The sequence below is a fragment of the Sander vitreus genome, chromosome 10 (genome assembly GCF_031162955.1).
Source record: "Sander vitreus isolate 19-12246 chromosome 10, sanVit1, whole genome shotgun sequence".
Taxonomy (NCBI): Eukaryota; Metazoa; Chordata; class Actinopteri; order Perciformes; family Percidae; genus Sander; species Sander vitreus.
The window spans coordinates 25,246,087-25,266,916 of record NC_135864.1 but is presented as its reverse complement, the minus strand read 5'-3'; the positions used below and the strand labels follow the sequence as shown (position 1 = coordinate 25,266,916).

The 20,830-nt window shown below is 39.0% G+C and overlaps 1 protein-coding gene across 2 annotated transcripts in view; it reads left to right on the top strand.

Annotated features, from left to right (window-relative positions):
• Nucleotides 1-10,739: 10,739 nt before the first annotated feature.
• slc7a11 (solute carrier family 7 member 11) overlaps nt 10,740-20,830 on the top strand; it is a 33,987-nt gene continuing 23,896 nt past the window's right edge. For both annotated transcript variants that reach the window (XR_013502623.1, XM_078261017.1), the window contains exons 1-3: nt 10,740-11,282; nt 15,437-15,563; nt 19,949-20,064. Coding sequence is in view for 1 of the 2 variants with exons in the window: in XM_078261017.1 (XP_078117143.1) it covers nt 11,015-11,282; nt 15,437-15,563; nt 19,949-20,064 (511 nt within the window). In the remaining variant the exon portion in view is untranslated. The remainder of the gene's footprint in view (nt 11,283-15,436; nt 15,564-19,948; nt 20,065-20,830) is intronic.

The window sequence follows — 20,830 nt, the reverse complement described above, 5'->3', positions numbered from 1 at the left end:
TTACTTCACAGAGAGTTTACGTCGGGAGATGATATTGAGTCCCGACTAAATGTATTTTCATTTCCACATTTTTTCACAGTCCAGATATGTAGATACCTTATCCGTCCTCATATCACTAACATCCACCATCGTGGACAGGCTTTAACATCCAAGCAGATTCTTTGTGTCCCATTATGTTTTTTGCAAACGGCAGTTTTCTTATTGGTGTTGCGGATCATACTGTAATAGTATTCAGGCTTCTGTATGCAGAGCCGTCAGAAAAGTGTGACTCACTCTGAAACGTTTTTTAAACGTTTTTTGTATTGTTCCCTGGACACAAACCAGTGAGAGCCATTAAAAAGAAATGATTATAAATTATAGTTCTGTTAGTGATCATGGTGCTGCAGCCTCAGAATGGGATATAGTAGTAGGCCTAGCTTACTTTTTCGCCCGCAGGATTGCACCTAAATGAAATTATAGGTGTAATACAATTCCAGTTTTCACCAGTAATATTATCAGTTAACTGTGATTAAATATGAAGTTAATACACTGTTAATGCTTACGCATTGACTCGAGCAGCAATTTTCTCCCACACCAATTCTCTCTCTGCTGCAGCAGCAGCCGCTGTCTTGCTTTTTTAACGAAATACATGTTCAAACTCGTTTGTACGCATGAGTATTTCCGCTGACCCGTTTGTGGTTGTTACCATGGTGAATCGTAGTATCATGGCTCCATTCATACTGCCTTTTTATTGTGGTGGTGCACGCGCGTGAACCTACTGGAAGTTGATTGAACCAACTCATATCAGCTGTTCTGGAACCGAAAACTGAGTTTCCCATCTCAAGGTTAAAAAAACTCAGACATCAGTGTTAGACTCAGAGTTTGTTAAACCTCCTTCCTGAAACGGACCCCAGGTAGAGCGTGCTTCCAAATGAATAAAATATATTTTTTTCAGCCCACACAGAAGATGGGCTAGGTGACCGTGAGAAGCTATTCACTGAATTTGACAAAAAGTGTATTGATTAAAATCACTTACTATACCTTTAATGTTGCTTTGTTTCAAATGAATGTGTAAAGAAACTGTTTGCTAACATGTTAGCCATATCAACTTTATAAAGTGATAACATGTCAATGTTGTGGTTACAGCTTGTTTCGCTGCCCCAAAGTGGCCAAAAACAAGTACTGCTTTTAGTACTTTTGAGGTAATATTGACTGATGCTTTCCATTTATGCTAGTTTACTTCCACTTCATTTCAGAGGAAAACATACTTTCTCTGTATTTTATAAATTTACTTTCCTATATTTATCTGACAGCTAGTTCATTTGCATATTAAAAGGGGAACTTTATCGGTTTCACACCCAGAGCTCAGTTTACTTGTCACAGGGAGTTCTCATTCTGTTGTGTAATGTCTTCTGTGGAGAAGCCTGATGACAGAGTACTCTTGTCCAGAGCTTGTGTGACAAAACAGAGGTGACGAGTTTTGTTCGCAGGGGGCCATCCTGTATAATGAGTACTTCCACTCTTGTAGGTATTACTTTAAATGCAGGACTGTTGCAGTGTCGCAGCTTTCATTAGTATACATAATATAAAAACAAAGGAATATAATGCAAGCCTTTCAGGCATTCTGTTTGGCTTTCAAATATTTATTCGCCTGTAAATGAACTTGATTTTAATATTATCACTGCTAAGTCACACGATTTACTCTTCCCTTTTTGGTATCTTTTGCCTGGGTAAGTAACCTCTTTAAATGTGCATATGGCACTTATTGTCACAAACTCAGACTCAGGACAAAGAATAAAATCCAAATTAAAATGTTTAATGAAGGTACTTGTCAGGCAAACAAAAGTCAAAAACAGTATTAAAAAAAAACAAGGTAGAGCCCAAGAGGTAAAAAACACAGGAGATTGCAAAGGAGAGTGGTGCCAAAGGCAGTGTCAAAAATACCGGAAAAACTCAGGAGACTTCAGGTTAAACTGCTCTTACTGCTTTACAGGAGACAAAACACTGGAAGATCTGTCAAAGCACTGAAGCGACAATAGCAAAGGAGCCCGTATGCCATGTAGAGACAAGACCAGACAACAACTGAGGACTGGAGATTGTTTTTGTAGATGGATTAACAAGCTGAAACAGGCAACAGGTGAAGAGTGCTAATAGGCTGGGGACAGTGAACGATGATACTGATTGAGGGGAGAATGGATAGTGGGCATGGCTGAGGGAGAGCCCAGTGCCGGTGTGTGACTTATCCACCTCAACGATACCTTCATTGATTAATGAATTTATTAAACCCCTGGACTTTAAAGGGTAACTACTGTTTTTTTCAACCTGGAACCTTATTTTCCTGTGTTTTGGTGTCTAAATGACTGATGGAACAACAATCGTTGACATTGGTCCAGTATTAAGGGACATCGCTGCAGTTGGCAGCAGAGAAACAAGCTACAATGTAAGTTAACAGGACAATTGTGCAGCTTGTATTTACCTTCACAAAAGTGCTCGTTTTGACAGTGACAGGCTCAGATTAATATTCTAGGTGTCTGACAACATTATGGAAAGGAATTCTAAGGTCGACCTGTTAAAGAGTAAGACCCTTTTTTTAAACATCTGCGAAATTGCGATTGCTAAACCCACCAGACTCCATGTAAATAAACAGTAATTATAGCATTGTAAAAAAAATACACTTCATTCAAAGTCGAAGAAACAAAACCATGAAAAGGCGTTTTGGGTCGTCTTCTCACTTTTCCAACCATCACAACTCTAGTTTTGTTTGAAATAAACAGTTTACCGATTCACAATATGTTGTCTCTATACATGCTAAAAGAGAGTGTGTGTGTATATATATTTTTTTATTAAATGGAGTCTGGTGGGTTTAGCACTAGCGACCTCAGAGCTGTTTATGGTTAAACAGAAAGGTCTCAAGAGGTTTTAAAAAGGTCTGTCTGTAGGGATCCTTTCCATAATGTCATCACACTTAGAATAATCTGAGCCTGTCAGTGGCAAATAAAGAACTTTTAGTTGACCAAATTGACGCTGAACATTTACTGCACAGGGTTACATTGCAGCCCAGTCTGTGGCTGCCAGTTGCAGCGCTCATGCTTAATCCTGGACCAATGTCAAAGATTGTCGTTCCTATTAGTTACTTACAAACAAAAACATAGGAAAATAGAGAGATCCAGGTTAGTTACCCTTTCTGCTCATGTTCAAAACGTATCACAATACAATAGAACTTCTCATCTGTTTTTCTGAGACTTTGGAAAGTTGTAATTTTGAGAAAAACCATAAAATTGTAATTTAAATTGGAATAAAAGGCACAATATTTAAATCAGTCACAGATCATGTGTACGCAGCTTGCGGGAGAGTAAGAGACAGGCACAAGTAGTTTACTTGTTCTGATGCTGTAATGACAGTAAAGTGACCACTGACCTCATGTTTACATTTAATGGTAATTGGTTTTTGCACTGTAATGACCAACCCATTCTCACTCAAAACTTGGGAAGTGCCTCGCAACGTCAGATACGACGCAAAACCCCCATTCAGAGTGTGTGTCGAACGCACAGGGCAGAGCAGCAGCTACGTGGCACTTGAAGATTATGTAGTATTAAGAGAGACAATGGTAGCGAGTAGTATGAAAGCCTGAAATTCCACGTAAGGAGGTTGGTTGGGGCGATGAATGGGTCAAACACAGGACTTTCACCCAGGAGACCGGGGTTCATGTCCCGCGTGTCACGTTTTCTAAACCAAACTGTCCCGTGTGTCACGGAAACGTACCTTTTATAAGCCCACCCACCATCTATTCTTAAACCTAACTGTCAGAAGTGATGGCAATAGTCCCAACCCAGCACATTTAGATATGACGCTAAAGGAGTTTTAGCGTCAATAACAATGCCAAGGAACCTGACCAAGCGGCCGTAATTCATGCAATGGGAGTGAGAATGTGTTGTAATGACAGTAATAATACTTTGTTTACATTTCTGAATGTTAAGCACCATTCAATTAAAATCTGACTGAACTAAAAAACAGCACATTGTATTTTCTGTATTTATCTCTAAAGCATTTATCAGTAATAGTTAAAAATGGGAAAATTGCAACGCAGGTCTGTTAGAGTCAATGGGAAACCGGGGACAGGGGGCACTCAGGAAAAAGGGACCGAGGGCACTCTTGGGGAATGGTCATAGCCGGTTCAGGGCGGCTGCTAGCCAGCCGGGATTCTGGGCGGCTGCTAGCCAGCCGGGATTCTGGGAGGCTGCTAGCCAGCCGGGATTCTGGGAGGCTGCTAGCCAGCCGGGGTTCGAGGAGGCTGCTAGCCAGCCGGGGTTCGGGGGAGGCTGCTAGCCAGCCGGGGTTCATGGAGGCTGCTAGCCAGCCGGGGTTTCGGGGAGAGGCTGTTAGCCAGCCGGGGTTCAGGGGGGCAGCTAGCCAGCCGGGGTTCAGGGGGGCTGCTACACAGACGGGACTCTGGGTTTTATCAAAATAAAACAGGAAACAGAAAAATACACAATCCACAGGATACACCACGGAACAGAAATATACACAATCCACAGAATAATACACAGTGAAAACAAGAGAACAGAAAAATACCCAATCACAACAATACATATACAAACAGAAATATGCAAACCACAACACATTGTAGCTTGTTTCACCACCGCCGACTGCAGCAATCTTGCTTAATACTGGACCAATGTCAAAGATTATTGTTCCCATCAGTCACTTAGACACAAAAACATAGGAAAATTGGGTTGAAAAAAACGGTAGTCACCCTTTAATACTAATGCATCTTGGGAAAATAAAGAAAAAGGCGAAAGGAAGGAAGGAAGGAAGGAAGGAAGGAAGGAAGGAAGGAAATTACACTGCAGCCAGTATATTACTGTAAATTCAAATAATATGGTAAGACACTGTATGTCTATTTACAGTGAAATACCTTAAAATTTAAAGACAGGGGCGCCTGGTTTGCACACCTGGTAGAGCGCGCGACCATTTATAGAGGTTTACTCCTTGACAAAGCGGCCGTGGGTTCGACACTGACCTGCGGCTGCATGTCATTCCCCCTCTCTCTCTCCTTTCAAGTCTAAGCTGTTTTATACAAATAAAGGCCTAAAATGCCCCCCAAAAAAATCATCTTTAAAATCTGTCTGTCTGTTACAATGCATTATGTAATAAAACGTCAAAATGTAATACATTTTCACTTTATTATGTAAGAACACCTGCATTATGTAATAAGCATTTTGTAACAAAAGTGAAAGCAATATGTAATACATTTCATGACGTGTATTGACCAATGAAAGGTAATACTAATCTACTGAACAAATAGTATATTTTTAAGAATAGTTTTGAGTCACCATGATTCACGCTAGAATTCATAAAATAAACCTGACGATGTTATATAAAATGAATGAAAACATTCATTTTGGTTGGTTAATCCATAATGCACTATATTACATTTTCCTAAAAAAAAAAAGTGCAACCTCCGCATTTTGTAAGAACTTATAACATTATATAATTACGTATTACAAAATGCAGAGAAATTCATTAAATATTGGGTTCAGGTTTTTGTCAATCGTGGAATGCTTACGAATTACAATGCTTAACTTTTCGTAGCTTTTTGAACGAATGGTTCATGAGAACAGGCTGGACTATTACATATTGCGGATGTTATTACATAATGAAGTGAATACTAATTACATTTTGACATTTTATTACATAATGCAGGTGTTATATAATAAATCTGAGTCAATGTTAGAGTCTGTTTACACACACTGTGTAAGGAGGGAAGGAGCCCAACTGATTCCAAAAGCTGTATCTGCTGCTGATGCTAAAATGTCAGTGATAGGAGAGATACAGCATAATCACAGAAAACCTCAAATTATAATCTGAATGTACAGCACACGTTGTAAAAACGTTTTGCAGTAACATTCATCTCCTTTATTGTTACAACTTTTTGCAGGAGACAAACTTTGACAAAATGTATGAAAAATGATTACACAGCAGCATTTTGCCTGCAACTCCCCAATGTTGCATCATCTTCCTGGAAATTGCTGAGCACTCTGTTGTGTAATGAACTCAGTATTTATCACTGTGTCCTGGAATCTCCCCGTGTGTCTTTATACAGTGATGTATGACTTAAGCCTTGAATTCCTTTCCAGTGTCTTTATCTCAAACTTGGTTTGGCAAACTATTTGGTCTGTTTTCACTTGAGCAACAGACTGTTGCATTTGCTGTCTTGTAGGAAGGGAGGTGATCATGTTTGTGCTTGCCCCTCATTATGCAGTATAACCAGCCTTTTAATGGCATAATAAAAGGAACATTGTTGGGGTTTCCAGCCCCTGGAAAACCTAGAAACCCTGGAAAAAGAGTTTTCCTATTCTAAAAAACACCTGGGTATAGACAAGAAAAACTATAGACTGTTCAAACTATAATTAAAGCTGTAAATAGCATCATATAACCTTTGACCCCTCTAGTTACTCTAACTTCCGTCAAAAAACGGGGTACACCAGATGATACGTTCAAGAGCAATAGTAAGTCATAATGGTCCCTATCTTGCACCTGGCGCAGCGCAGCGCAAAGCCCGACGCAAGTGTCTTTGCTAGTTTAAGACCGATGCAGTTGTCAATTTCCTGTCCAGCGCCCACGTCGTTTAAATAGCAAATCCACCTGCACCCAACTTTGCGCCCATGGGCGTGCTGGTCTTACAGGGAGGTGTGTTCAAATGCATTCTTGGCGTATTGCTATCTTGAGGCAGCGGAAAGTGATCGCACCATTGACCAACAAAAACCTGGTCTAAAGTCAATAATGCAGCATTCCATTGTTATTTTAACAGTGCATCAGTAAAATGTGCCTATGCTCGTGCACAGAGTACGCACACTATGCTTGTTACACACACAGGGACGCGCAGCAGCACACAAACATGCAAAAAGATTAAAAAAACATATATATATTACAATGTGAAATAGTATTATGAGATGATCTGCTTGTGTGCTTTCACTTCACGCACAAGCAGATCAGTTTCTTCTCCTGAAAATCTCTCCTTCCTGCTTAGCAAATTCGCCCTCATAATAGCAATGCGCCAAGGTACAAACACGCCTGGCTTTTAAAGGGAATGGGAGATGACACTCTGAATGGTTTATTGCGTGTTATGCCCAAAACACACCTAGGACTAATTGAGACACTAAGTACAACCCTTTTTGAACCATGCGCCTGGCGCACGAACCCTTTTTTCCGCCATTAAACTACCAAAAGTGGATTTGTACATGCCCTAAATGCACCTGTACCAGGCGCTTCACGCCGTGCGCTTAAATCGTTAAAATAGGGCCCACAATGTTGCAGAATTATACTCAGTAACCCTAATACCGATTTTCTTTCTGCCACACAGTATTATTTTTTCATTGATTACATATACATTTGCAACACAGTAATACAGCAAGTTTATTGTGTGTTGGGGAGATTTTTCTATAGCAGCGGGGCTTTGCTGCTGTTTAATGCATATAGGGGAAACACTGAGAGACTCAGACCTCAGACTTTGGATTCATAGACAATATGGCTCCCTATAATAATTCCCTAATATTGAGGAAGACCCTACACCTGCAAAGGTTTTACTTAATACTGAGGGAGGAGGTAAAATGCTGAAATGGTGTTGTATATTTTCCACTACTGTCTGATATTTTATAGACTGAAGGTTGATTAATTGCAGATAATCAGCAGATGAAATGACAATACAAGTATAAAAAGTATAAAAAAGAGTATAGTCATGTGAAAAAAGTAGGACACCCATGCTAAAGTTGACTAAAAAGAAGAATAAAAAAATCATCTTTTGCAAATTGATCATCACATACCCTTCACCATACCTAGAGATTGGCATGGGGTACTTTCCATAAAATCATCTCTCAATGCAAATCAAACCAGCTATTAGGCTAACTGAAATAAAACCATGCCAATCTCTAGATATGGTGAAGGGGATGTGATGATGTGGGGCTATTTTAATTCCAAAGGCCAAGGGAACTTTATCAGGATGCGTAGTATCCTGGATCCACTAAATAACTGGCCTTTAAAAATAAAAATCTGCCTGCCTCTATGGGAATTTAACATAGGGGTGTGTATACTTATGCCCTCTGTATTTTAAGGAAGAACATTTATTTATTTACGATACATTATTCATTCACAAACAAAATTGGTGTCCTTAAAGGTTGGATTTTTCCTCTCTTTTTTTAATTAAGGCATTAAGATCAATTTCCAAAAGGTGATTTTTTTATTCCTCTTTTTAGTCAACTTTAGCATGGGTGTCCTAATTTTTTCACATAACTGTATATTGCAAATAACTGTAGTGATACATTTATGTACCTAACTCCAGTTAAAAACAACTTTATCAAATAAACATGTTGAAACTATTACTATTATTGGTGATTTATAACTGCTGTCAGCAGTTGTGCCAGAGTGCGTCATTCCAAACAGTTTTGAGTGCCTTCCTTTTTTTTAAAAAGGCTTCTCTTTTAAATTGTATTGGGTGGTGACAGAGGTTTCACAAGGGGATTTACAACCACAAACTGAAACTACTGTATGCATACAGAATTTAGTGATTTAGTAATAGTAATACTAATTGTGTTGCCTAAGGGGACGGACAGGTGAGGAACACTGAGTGTAATCATATTTTGTTTGTTGCCAGGGAAAACTGCACAGGGCACCTTTAAAGGAGACATACTGGGATTCCTCAAATAAAAGCCGGGGCCTTTATTTACCTGAACTGCAGAAAGTACCAGGCTTTTATTTGAATCACGCTTTTGTTAGAGGCAGGCCTTTTTTCTAATTCCATCTGTTTGATAAGTATAATTGTTTTAAATAAACTGTTTTAAATGAAAAGACATAGCGTTCCAGTCGACAGAGATCATTCATTTTTTAAGAAACATTTGCAAAAATATCACCATATACAACAACAGCCAGAAGGGCGACAAAGCAATTTGTGTCCAAATTAATCAAACACCACCATTGTGTCAGTTTGAACCCTGTAAACGTACCGGGTATTTATTTCACATTGCTACAGGTACTACGGTATTGCTGGTTGCTAATTTTTACGTTTGACTTGTGTTCTGGGTTTCACATGGTTACATGCTTTAATGTTCAAATGCCCCGCCACTTTACACACATACGTCGCGACTGGTGTGATCCCATCGCAAGATGGTCTCCATTTGTGAAGTTTTTTTTTAAAGATTGATTTGGAGCCCAGAGCCACAGGCTACATTTACATTCTTAAATTGTTTTTAAGCTACAGTTTTTAAGTGGCATTTTGAGCCAAAAGCACACAAGTGTTTTTAGCTCCAGTAGAAGAAGTAATCTCCGTTTAAACCCCCACACCAAAATATCTCATCAACGTTCTCGTATACCGGGCGTAAACAGGAGGCAGCGTGTAGACTCCACCCGCTGCTGGTAGTTGCCATGGTAACGTTAGTAGCTTAGTCTCAGAGAACGAGACGTTGGGACCGATAAAACTCAATCAGTGTCGGTGTTGCCAAAGGTCTCCGTTTGCGTTAAACATTTTGCGTACACTAAAGACAGTGAAGACCAACCATAAGGACAGGCTTTTATATCTTTTGATGTAATGTGCTGGCTATAAATTAATTATTATAGTCATTGTTAACAAGTAATATAATACACCTAGGTGATTGTAACGTATTAATGTTAACGTTTAACTCCCTCACACTTGGCTAGACAGCTATCTTTACTTTACTCTCCAATTCAAGACACAAACAGTTTTACAAGACCCGCCCTCTAGTGAAAATGCGGTCCTGAAAGTGCAGCCTCCGGTGCTGCAGCTATATGCTACTCGTCGAGACTGCAACACAACCCCGCAGATTCCAAACCCAAACGGGTCAGAAGTGTTTCCAAATGTCTCTGGTTTATGGGTTCGGAAACGCCAGAGCAGGAGGAATGAGAGGGGGAAACGTAGCAGAAGATATTCCTTTTTAAACTGAAACTTAGCACTGCAAATGTAGCCTCAAGCAGAGAGTAGTGAAGTCAGAGTTCCGAGAGATGAAATGTTTTCAGTCTTTTCAGAGAGTATTTTATTAGAAGGATAAACCCCTAGAGATGAATCATCTCACGAATCTTCACACTATTACTCAAATATACAGGAAATACAAAACACAAAATACATTCACACATACACACAGCATGCTCCCAAGCCTAACTACTCCAACAATAATTGATTTTTGCCATTTGCCATTTTTTATAAAAACAAATTTGCTTTCTCATGAAGGTATTGGTATCCTAATCATTGTTGGATCCCGTATTTTAGTGCATGTGTTGTTTTTAAACCCTTTTTTTTGCCTCTTTTTCTTCAGTGTTTCAAAATGTCACCACCATGAGTACAAAGTTGAGCTGCATTTGTTGTAAATGTTGCAATACAAATAAACTTGTGTAAAGTGTGTGTATGGCTGTAGTGGAATTGTTCCGTATAAATCAATAGTTTTGGAACACGCTGTTCCACACCCCACCACTGTGAGAAACCTGGCTTAAAGTGTCTGCTGTCCTCTCCCAGCCCATTCCTACTGGTTGCCATGGATAAAACTATCCTGGGACAGAAGTTCTATAGCTTTTGTTATTATAGGGAACTATTATTATAGGGAACTTGAAACCAACGGTATCATGATCACCTTTCACTAAAAAACCGCAACACCTCACCCAAGTGAGCAACAGATGGTTTTAGAAATAATTGTAAGGCTTGACAGAAACAGAGAGGGAGAGGGGGGGGGGAGGGACTACAGAAAAGCAGACACACGATGAGACAGCAATACAGACCAGAGTAACTACGAAAGTTTGAAGTCAGAGGGGTTAGGAGCACGCCTCCAGGGTTTACAGTGAGAGATTAGTGAGTGGAGCATGAATGACAATGAGAGACAGAGAGAGAGAGTTTTGTAACTTTGCTTGTACCAGTCACACACGCTGAGTCAGTGCTGGCTAGAACAGATCCCAGGCGAAACACACTTTGAGTCCCTTCCAAAAAGAGAGAGAGAGAGCCTGCTTAGGGTTGAGTGTGTTAGGCAGTGTTTCAAAAATGACCAAAAGGTCTGCATCTACTCAGAATGGTGGAAAAGTCGAAGCAAGTGGACACAAAGTTTCCCAAAATGGGACTCTGCAGGACGGAGACGACAGGAAGGTGGGACTGGGGAAGAAGGTGACGCTGCTCCGAGGGATCTCCATTATCATCGGCACCATCATTGGAGCTGGGATCTTCATCTCTCCAAAGGGCATCCTGAAGCACTCCGGCAGTTTAGGAATGTCCCTGATAGTGTGGATCGCCTGCGGGGTGCTGTCACTCTTCGGTGAGTTAGTTCACAGTTGGATCCGTATGAAAAAGCTGTCTTTTCTATATTTTGAGAGTTGCTACATTAAATGGGAAAGGTGCTGGTGGATGTTACAAAATATGTTTACTGTCTGTACACAGACTGTTCCCAAAAAGTTTGTGTATCAGAAGTTTTGGGTATTATATCAATCCAATTTGTCAAAAAAAGAAAAAAGAAATACGTGGATGGTTCCATACAACACTCTTCACAAGTAGAATAAATCAGTTCACTACTTTCGTTGAATTTGGGTGTTTTACTAAATTGTATAGCATTTATTACAAAAATGGATAAAAGAACGTTGAAAAAAGAGAAAGCTTAAAAAAACGTTAAAAAAAAGCAAAAAAAAAAAAAAGCAGAACAAATCAATCAGAACATCGGAAAAAACGACAAAAAACATGGAAAAAAACGACAAAAAGTGTCAAAAAAAAGACGACCAAAACATTGGAAAAAAAAAAGTTTTAATTTTAAATTTGGACCCAGAAAAAATAAAAGATTTGCATGGTCGACAGAAAGACGACACAAGGGTTAAATAACTCCTGAGAACAAATGAAGAAAATGATCAACAGAAGTCCATAAGTATAGCAATGTAACACATCAAATGTCTTCTTCCTAGAGTGTGCTTTTCCAATTATTTTTATAAAAATAGATGTCACATAAAAAGGGAAACTACCCAGCAACTGCTGGGTAGTTTCCCTTTTTAAGTAAGTACAACTTACTGTTTAATTCCTTACTAAAAACATTGGCATAAGCTTAATGTGCTGTTTATGGACAAAACTAAGTTAAGCAGAAGTTAAGCATGGTTTTTATGTACAATTTATGAGCGAAAACTACTCTTTTATAACTAAAAGCCAAGTTTTTGCTTGCTTTGTCGGCTCAGCTCACGTTGCTCTTTTATTGTTATAAAAACCATGATTAAGCTTGGTTTTATGATGCACAACAATATACAGTATACAATCAATTGTTTTTTATATTCATCTTTAGTGCAAAAAGTGTTAGGCAAGTTACTCAGGAAGTGTAATATGTTACTCTTTACTTATTACTCCTTAAAAAAGTAATAATATTACTTCACTTATTACTTAGCATCATGGGTAATTAGTTGCATTACCAGTTATATTACTTTATTACTTTTGCGCCCCCCCCCCCAAAAAAAAAAAAAAAATTTAAAATAACAACAACACACAAAACACACGCACAACCTGCCAGTTCCTTTAGAACTCGTTCTACTTAATTGGAACAAAAACATTCTGCATTCAGGCTGTAACTGTATGTTACGAAGACTATCACACATTTACATAGGCCTATTACGTTTTTTGTCGAGTTTCCCATACAGTAGGCTCACATTATAAAAAAGGACCTGGCGACGCAGAACCCCATTCACCATAGTAACTCGCTGTGCCTGCGAGAGAGGAGAGGCTCAAATTGACATGCTGGATGTCATCCATGTTCCCACTCGGATCAAAGCCTCTATATAATGACAATACTTCCAGCTGTTGAAATTATTCCTCTCTCTCCGTCACCCTCCAGCCTTCGTTTAGCTTTTTAGCTAGCGTACGCGTCACATCATTTAAGAAAAGCTTACCTGGCACAAAAAACAAATCACATTCTGGTAACGCAGTGTTCCTTGGATAAGTAACTGTAATAGAATTAATAGGGCTGTCAAAATAACGCGTTAATTACGATTAATTAATCTGAGAAAAAATAACGTGTTAAAAAAAAATAACGCAGATTAATCCATTCCATATTGACGTTTGACCCGGAGCCGTCCTAGCCACCATTTGACTGTAAAATGAAGGAGGGAGACGAGAAAGCGCTGCCTGGATCATGGATTGGAACAATTACTTATAAAAATCTTCTTCCTGGTACCGAAATTCGGTGCTAAGGCACCGGTGCCTTAACAACCGGTATCTACTGGACCGAATAGCAACGCAAATTTCGGCTCCTCATTTCGGCGCCACTGATATGTCTGCGCTGCTCTCTGATGGTCTGAAAACGGACGTTACATTACGCATTGCTGCACGTGACGCTAGTTAACACTATACTCGACAGCAGCTAACGTTAGCCTACCGCTAGCTAGTAGCTGGATTAAACACGGAAAATGCTGACAGCTAAAGCTAAACAGTGTAAAGTGTGACTGTGTTTCACTGTAGAGGATTCAACACCGGGATGAAACTGGTAAGTTATTGTTAAATGCCCTTCTCCCATCTGGTGGTTGTTTTTGTCGTTCAACAGCAATTTACTAGTGAAATAAGTTATTGTTATAGTTATACATTATTATTAAATCATTTAATTGTGACCATATGGCCTAGAAATAAACAAGCCGTTATTTAATGTCGCCAACTGTTGTTTAGTACCCTTTTTTTTCTTTTCTTTTTTTTTTACTTTCTTAAAGAATATCAGTTCAGGCATCATTAAGGCACCAGGCAGAAATTATGTATGCGATTAATTTAGATTAATTAATCACAGAGTATGTAATTAATTCGATTCCATTTTTTAATCGATTGACAGCTCTAAAAATTAATGTTTGGGAAATTGTAATACTTTACGCCAGGGATCATCAACAGGGGTCCTCAGATTTAACGCAGGGGGGGCTCCAAATTATTGTAAAATGTTTAAGTTTTTTCAAAAATTTAAAAATCGTTTTTTTCAACCTGGACCCTATTTTCTTATGTTTTTGTGTCTAAATAACTGATGGGAACAACAATCTTTGACATTGGTCCAGTAATAAGCGAGATAGGCGAAACAAGCTACAATGTAAGTTAACAGGGCAATTGTCCAGCTTGTATTTACCTTCACAAAAGTGCTCGTTTTACCACTGACAGGCTCAGATTAATATTCTAAGTGTCTGACAACATTATGGAAAGGATTTCTAAGGAGGTCGACCTTTCTGTTAAAGAGTAAGGTCCTTTTTTTAAACATAAAAACATCCTCGAAATTGCGTTTACTAAACCCACCAGAATCCATGTAAATAAACAGTCATTTTAGCATCGTAAAATACACTTCATTCAAAGTCGACAGAAACAAAATAAAACTAAAGTCGTTTCAGGAAGTCTTTCCACTTTTCCAACCATTACAACTCTAGTTTTGGTTGAAATAAAAGACAGTATACCCGTTTACATGTGAAAATTACTGTATGTTGGCTCTATACACGCTAAAAGTAATTTATTTTAAAAGGAGTCTGGTGGATTTAGCTCAAGCGACCTCAGAGCTGTTTCTGCTTAACAGAAAGGTCTTAAAAAGGCCTATCTCTGTAGTGAGCCTTTCCATGTTGTTGTCAAACACTTAAAAAAAGTCAGCAGTGTCTTGAAGTATGAGACATGACGCATTTATTAACATTTAACTGAAACCACAGTCTTTCCTTAACCCTAACCGAAGTGCTTGTGTTGCCTAAAAAGCAAGCCTCTTTCAGTCAAATTCCAAAATATTTATTTATGTATTTATTTTTCAGTCAAAATTCAAAAGAAGTTTTGATTGAATCCCAGGATACATCTTTTGTTTATATCACAGTTATGTGACCCAGATAATGTAACAACAGCCTATGAAATAAACTACACCTCTTTATTATCATAAAATGTTATTTTATTCTTAAATAATCACCCCTTAGGACCTTAGCTAAGGTTAGCAATTCATTGCGGTTAAACATAGAAACGCCGATCACTTAAAAATATTGTGAATTATGTAATAATTGTTACAGGCCTATGTAGTACTATATAACAGCAATTTCCAGGAGACAGAGTTGAAATATCAGTGCTGCAGAAGGCGGTGGTGAAGTAATGCCTTGCACATCTGTGTATTCTAGCATATATTGTTGCAGTATCCTTAAATCCTTCAGATTTTGTGCAGTAATGAAACGTCCAAGCACATTATCCTTATATCCTTATCCTTAACCACTTTCCCGCTTCCCTTAATTCGTATTCCCTTAACTTGTAATTAAAACTTGTCCGTGTAAATCAGTTTTTCTCAAGTTATGGGTTGAGATCCTGAAAGGCTCCTACAGTCTGGCGGATCATGGGGCCCAGGGAGGGACTGTACATCTCTGTAGATGTGGCTGAGACAGTTTGACAGCCCTGGGGACTGTTTTGTGCCTGCCTTCTTGTTTTAGAGCCAGAGCTAATCTGTCACCTCTGTCACTGCAGGAGCCCTGTCCTACGCCGAACTGGGGACTTGTATTAAGAAGTCTGGGGGGCATTACACGTATATACTGGAAGCCTTTGGACCTCAGATGGCTTTCGTAAGGCTGTGGGCTGATCTCATTGCTATAAGGTAATGTCTCCCTCTTCCTTACCTCAAGTTTCATGAACCTACAGTCGCCTTAAAACTGCATTAAAGGTAGAGTAAGTGATGTAAATGTGCCGGCCGGCCAGTAGTTATCTGTCAGTGAATCTGGGGGGCAGAGCTTCTGAAGTTGCAAAACTTCTTGACAGCGCTAACATTTGAGGGGATAGAAACTCTGAGAGTCCAAAATTGAAGAGGCTATTCTATTAGCTGTGTCACCCCATGGAACTTTATACAACCTTGCTACACTAAAGAGGCATGGTGTGCAGTCAGTTGTAAGAGTCAATGGCACATATACATTCCCTTGAATTAAGTGTTTTAACTTACTGTCCAGTGACTGAGTAGTAGCCACTATGTCACCAGGCTTCCAACGCCACTTATTTCAGGAGGATGTGCAAATGAATTTCACAATGCCACTGATCTGACTGGGCACTAACTCTGGTTGTAGTAATACTCCACCGAAAATCTATTATTTGAGTCTTAAACACTCTCTGCCTGTAGGCTTGAAAAGTAGCTCTGAAAGTTTGTAGCTTTATGAAGAACGGCAGCTGTTCTCAGTTTGGATTTGCGGCAGTTACGATGGATTCTAATGGCAACCCAAAGACATTGAGTAGATATGTTTCAAAATGTCCACAGAAACTTCTCAAATGCTGCAGCATAATTGATTTCTAACTGTGTTCCAGACAGTTTATCTACACCAGAGTTGAATACTACTTCTGTGTCACACATTTTTACCTCCTCATAGTCTCACATTGCAAGACCTTCCTCCACAGTGCTCCGGAGAAAGGTCTGGCTTGTCCACACAGATGGGAGAAAAATGTGCTCTGGTTAATTGGCATTTCTTTAAACCAATCACAATCAAGGAACTGGTTTCAGTGGAACATGTGTACGTTCAAAAGACAGAAAACTCAGATTGGACAGATAGTCTAGCTAGCTGAATGTTTTTACCCTGCAGAGATCTGAGGAGCAGTTAAAGGTCCAATGTGTAGGAATTTCTGTATAATTTCTATGGTTAACTGCTCCTCAGATCTCTGCAGGGTAAATCCAGACAGCTAGCTAGACTATCTGTCCAATCTGAGTTTTCTGTTTCACGACTAAAACAACTTTTGAACGTCCACATGTTCCACCAAAACAAGTTCCTTCCGCCTTTTGCAGAGGCGCAGTTGCTCCGTGCGGCACTTTGACAATTGTGATTGGTTTAAAGAAAGGCCAATAAACCAGAGCACATTTTTTCTCCCATCCCAGAATGCTGTGTGGACTAGCCAGACCTTTCTCCGCAGCGCTGTGGAGGAAGGTCTGGCAATGCGAGACTACTTTTTTGTTAAAGAGTATAATCCGTTTTGTTTAACCAGAAACAGCTCCAAAATCGCGACCGCCAAATTCACCAGACTCAATTTAAATAAACGATACTTTTAGCATGTGTGGAGCCAGCAAATTCACATGTAAATGGGTGAATTAAGGGTTTATTTCAACCAAATCAGAGTGGTGATTTCGGAAGAAAACAGTCTGGAGTGCTCAGAAGTTCAAAACAAATTATGAAGGTGCTCTTTGGAAAGGGAACAAAAGCTTTAAAGAAAAAAAGGATCCAAGTGTGTTGTGAAAATTATTATAAAAAGCCTTTATTTAAATGGCTATTTCGTATTGAAATCTTACGTTGAAAGTAGAACTGGACAGCAACCCACGCGTATCGGCACAAAGCAGCCTTCTTTAGGGTGTGGATTCTTCAGAGTGGGGATTGTTGAACCACTGGAAAGACGGACCAAGACCGGCTTTTTAAAGTTTTTTGTTTCTGTCGACTTTGAATGAAGTGTGTTTAAGTATGATGAAATTACTTTTATTTAAATAGAGTCTGGTGGGTTTGGTGATGGCGATTTTGGGGCTGTTTCATGTTAAACAAACAGGCTCTAACTCTTTAACAAAAAGGTATATATCTGCAAGGATCCTTTCCATAATGTCAGACACTTGGAATAATTATTTGAGCCTGTCAGTGGCAAACAAGCACTTATTGTGGACATAAATTGATGTTGCGCAACTGCCCCTTAACGTCACGTTGCACCTTGTTTCCCAGCTGCCAACTGCAGCTGTCTTGCTTAATAATGGACCAAAAACATAGGAAAATTGGGTCCAAGTTGAAAAAAACAAAGGATGGAAGATTATTTGTTTCCCAAGCACATGATCTGTGTTTGAGAATTTTATTTAGACTGTGTTGTGTGACAGAGCCCTCAACACCAGACACATATAAAAGTCTTATCTGGCTGTGAACTTGAGATACTGAGTTTGGTTTAGGTGAGAAACAAACGCTGTGTGAAGCTGTGTATGTACACAGCCAAGGCGAATAGTATAAACAGTCTCGTGGCTATCCTGAGCTGGCCAATTTTATGCTGGCCTCTGGCGAGTGGGACTCAATGGAAACCATGGGAAATGAACCAAGACAGAGGCAGAGAATGAAAACAACAACGGGGGAGACAAAGAGAGATTTCCCCCGCTTCAGCAGCTCGGCAGCTGTTGTGGGAAATGAAGAGGGAAACAGTGATGAGCCATAGGATGAGCCTGTGGGACCAGCCAACCTTATTTGATTCTTTTTGAAGCCAAGCCTATGTGGTCAGATCAGTATCATAATGAAGGAATGAATGCACACAGTACGGTTGACAAAATGTATTTTGGGGTTCATATATAAATGACTCTCTACACAAAAATAGTTTTCAATGCATGTAAAAATATGTATATGAATATAAAAAAACAATTATACAAATAATGCACAGAATGTAAACCAATGTCCACGAATTACAAATGTATTTTTTTTTTTTTTTTAAACAGGAAATTATCTGTAGCCAAACACAAGGGAGGGAGACACACACACACACACACACACACACACACACACACACACGTTGGTAAGTGGCCAGGTTAACTTGTATCAACAAATGTTCCCTGAACATTTATAAATATTTTTCTTCTTGCCAAATGACAGTGGTCACAACTGAAGCCACATGTGCAAAATTCTAACTACGGTCTGCATTGCCAACAGTCACCTAAGCTAAATAGTTCACATCACATGTAAAACTCATTCCAAACAACACAACTCTTCACACACACACACACACACACACACACACACACACACACACACACACATCTCAAAACAGGCTCAGTGCAGCCAAACACTATGAACAATCCCTCACTGAGATAACACACACTGTCACTCAGAACACACTGACAGTCAAAACACCAAAACACATATTAGAAACTTGTCATCTTTACAGTTTGAATAATTTGAGTGACTTCACACAAATCAATATTTTCTTCAAAGAAAAGAGTAATTCTTTCACATGAATTTATTTTATAACAGTTTTTGAGGTAAACAAGAGGGAATGAAAATCAGCAGTTTGCATATATATACTGTATATATATTGGTTTTTTTGTTTTGTCTGTAATAACTGACGTAATTACTGGGGAAAAGTTACAAACTACAAGGTATGTAATAGTAACAAAGAACACAGTAATTGGACTGATCCGGCCTCTTTCCAGCATCAGGCCACACATTTTCATCATCACATTGGATGTCCTCTCTTGCCATGCACTTGCATCATCTCTAAATACAAATGAATGTAGTGTTTCCATTGCTTCCACCTCCATTACCTTCTGAAAGTGCACAGTTTTACTTTAGTAGAGGAAGTGTTTTTTCAGATATTTTTTATAGTTGTGTATGTAACCTCAGACATCTTATCTGGACGTATTGGTACCTTTGCTCTTTTACCTGTTCACTGTTTCTCTCAAATGGTACAGTGTATAATTGATTCATTCTTACTTGGTGTTTCAGAGTCTTATTGAGCTTTCCTATATATATACTGTATGTGTTCACTACAAGTCTAAGTCTTCAGCTGAAATTGCAATCAGCAGTGTTTAAAATTCATCAGGCTGAAATCCATTCTGGTGTGTGTGGTTAACAGTTTTGACAGCAGTGTGTTAGCATTTAAACAAAGTGCTGTAAAGCCACAGTGTTGTGCAGGTTGTGGTTAAAGCCATGGGATAAGTGTGTAGAGTTTTGAAAACTGTGTTTAAGCAATGAAAAACGAACTAGAGTTTGGTCCACATGAACTGCTGCTGTGCAGACTGTGGTTAGAGCTTTGCACGTGTCTACAGTTGTGCCCACTGTCGTTTAGCAATTGACGAAAACTGTAATTAATACAGTACAAAATATACATTTTTCACTATGCATGTACAATGTGTATTGTACAAATTAAAATATATAAATGCAGAATTGAAATGTTTAATTTAAGACAATTGTGCTGAAAAGATTGTATTTACACAGTATATTTTATGTGTGTGTGTGTGTGTATGTGTGTGTGTGTGTGTGTGTGTGTGTCCTCCAGGCCTGCAGCGTTGGCAGTCATCTCTCTGGCCTTTGGTCAGTACATCCTGGAGCCTCTGTTCATGCCCTGTAGTGTCCCCCCTATGGCTGTCAAACTGGCCACCGCCATCAGCATAAGTACGTATACTGCAACATTAATACACCGTTACATAATACGTCAGTGTGACAATATGTCAGGATGACATTATGATTTTGACCGGTTGTAACTGGTCTGCAAATGACAGGAAATGTGCATTGAAAAGGAGGAAGGCATTGGTGAAAAGAAGTATTTGTCATCATTTACTTCATTAAAAGTGGCAAAACTACAATGTATAATATACTCCATCACAAGTCAAAGTCCTGCATTCATAATCGTACTAAAGTAGAATTCCAGTTCCGGCTCTTTGTCGTTGTCGTTACGTTTTCAGCAATTTCTATCGGGATGAATCAGGTTTTATCTTATCTTAAAAGGACAGAAGTATCAATAACAAAATCTTTAAAAAAAAGTAAAAGTACTTGACCCCCATGAGTGTTATAGTTAGTTTTAGATTATATTTTTACTTGACATTGACATCAGTTACATTGGACGAACCAGATGCATTGCTTGAGTGTTTTAGCACACATGCTAATTTTCAACACCTGTCCATGGGAGGCTTTAAAAAAAAAAAAATCTGAAACAAATGGTAGTAATAATTACAATGCTAACAGTAAAAGTAATAATACTGACTTATGGAACATACCTATGGCAGATAGATTGAGGTATGGGTAAGTAAAACACTTGGTTAAATTGATGCACAAAGATCCCGGTTACAGTTAAAAAGAAACAAACAATAACTGTTGAATTTTGATGAGACACAAACTCCAGTCCACACATTTAACTGAACACGCTGACTTATTGGGACTT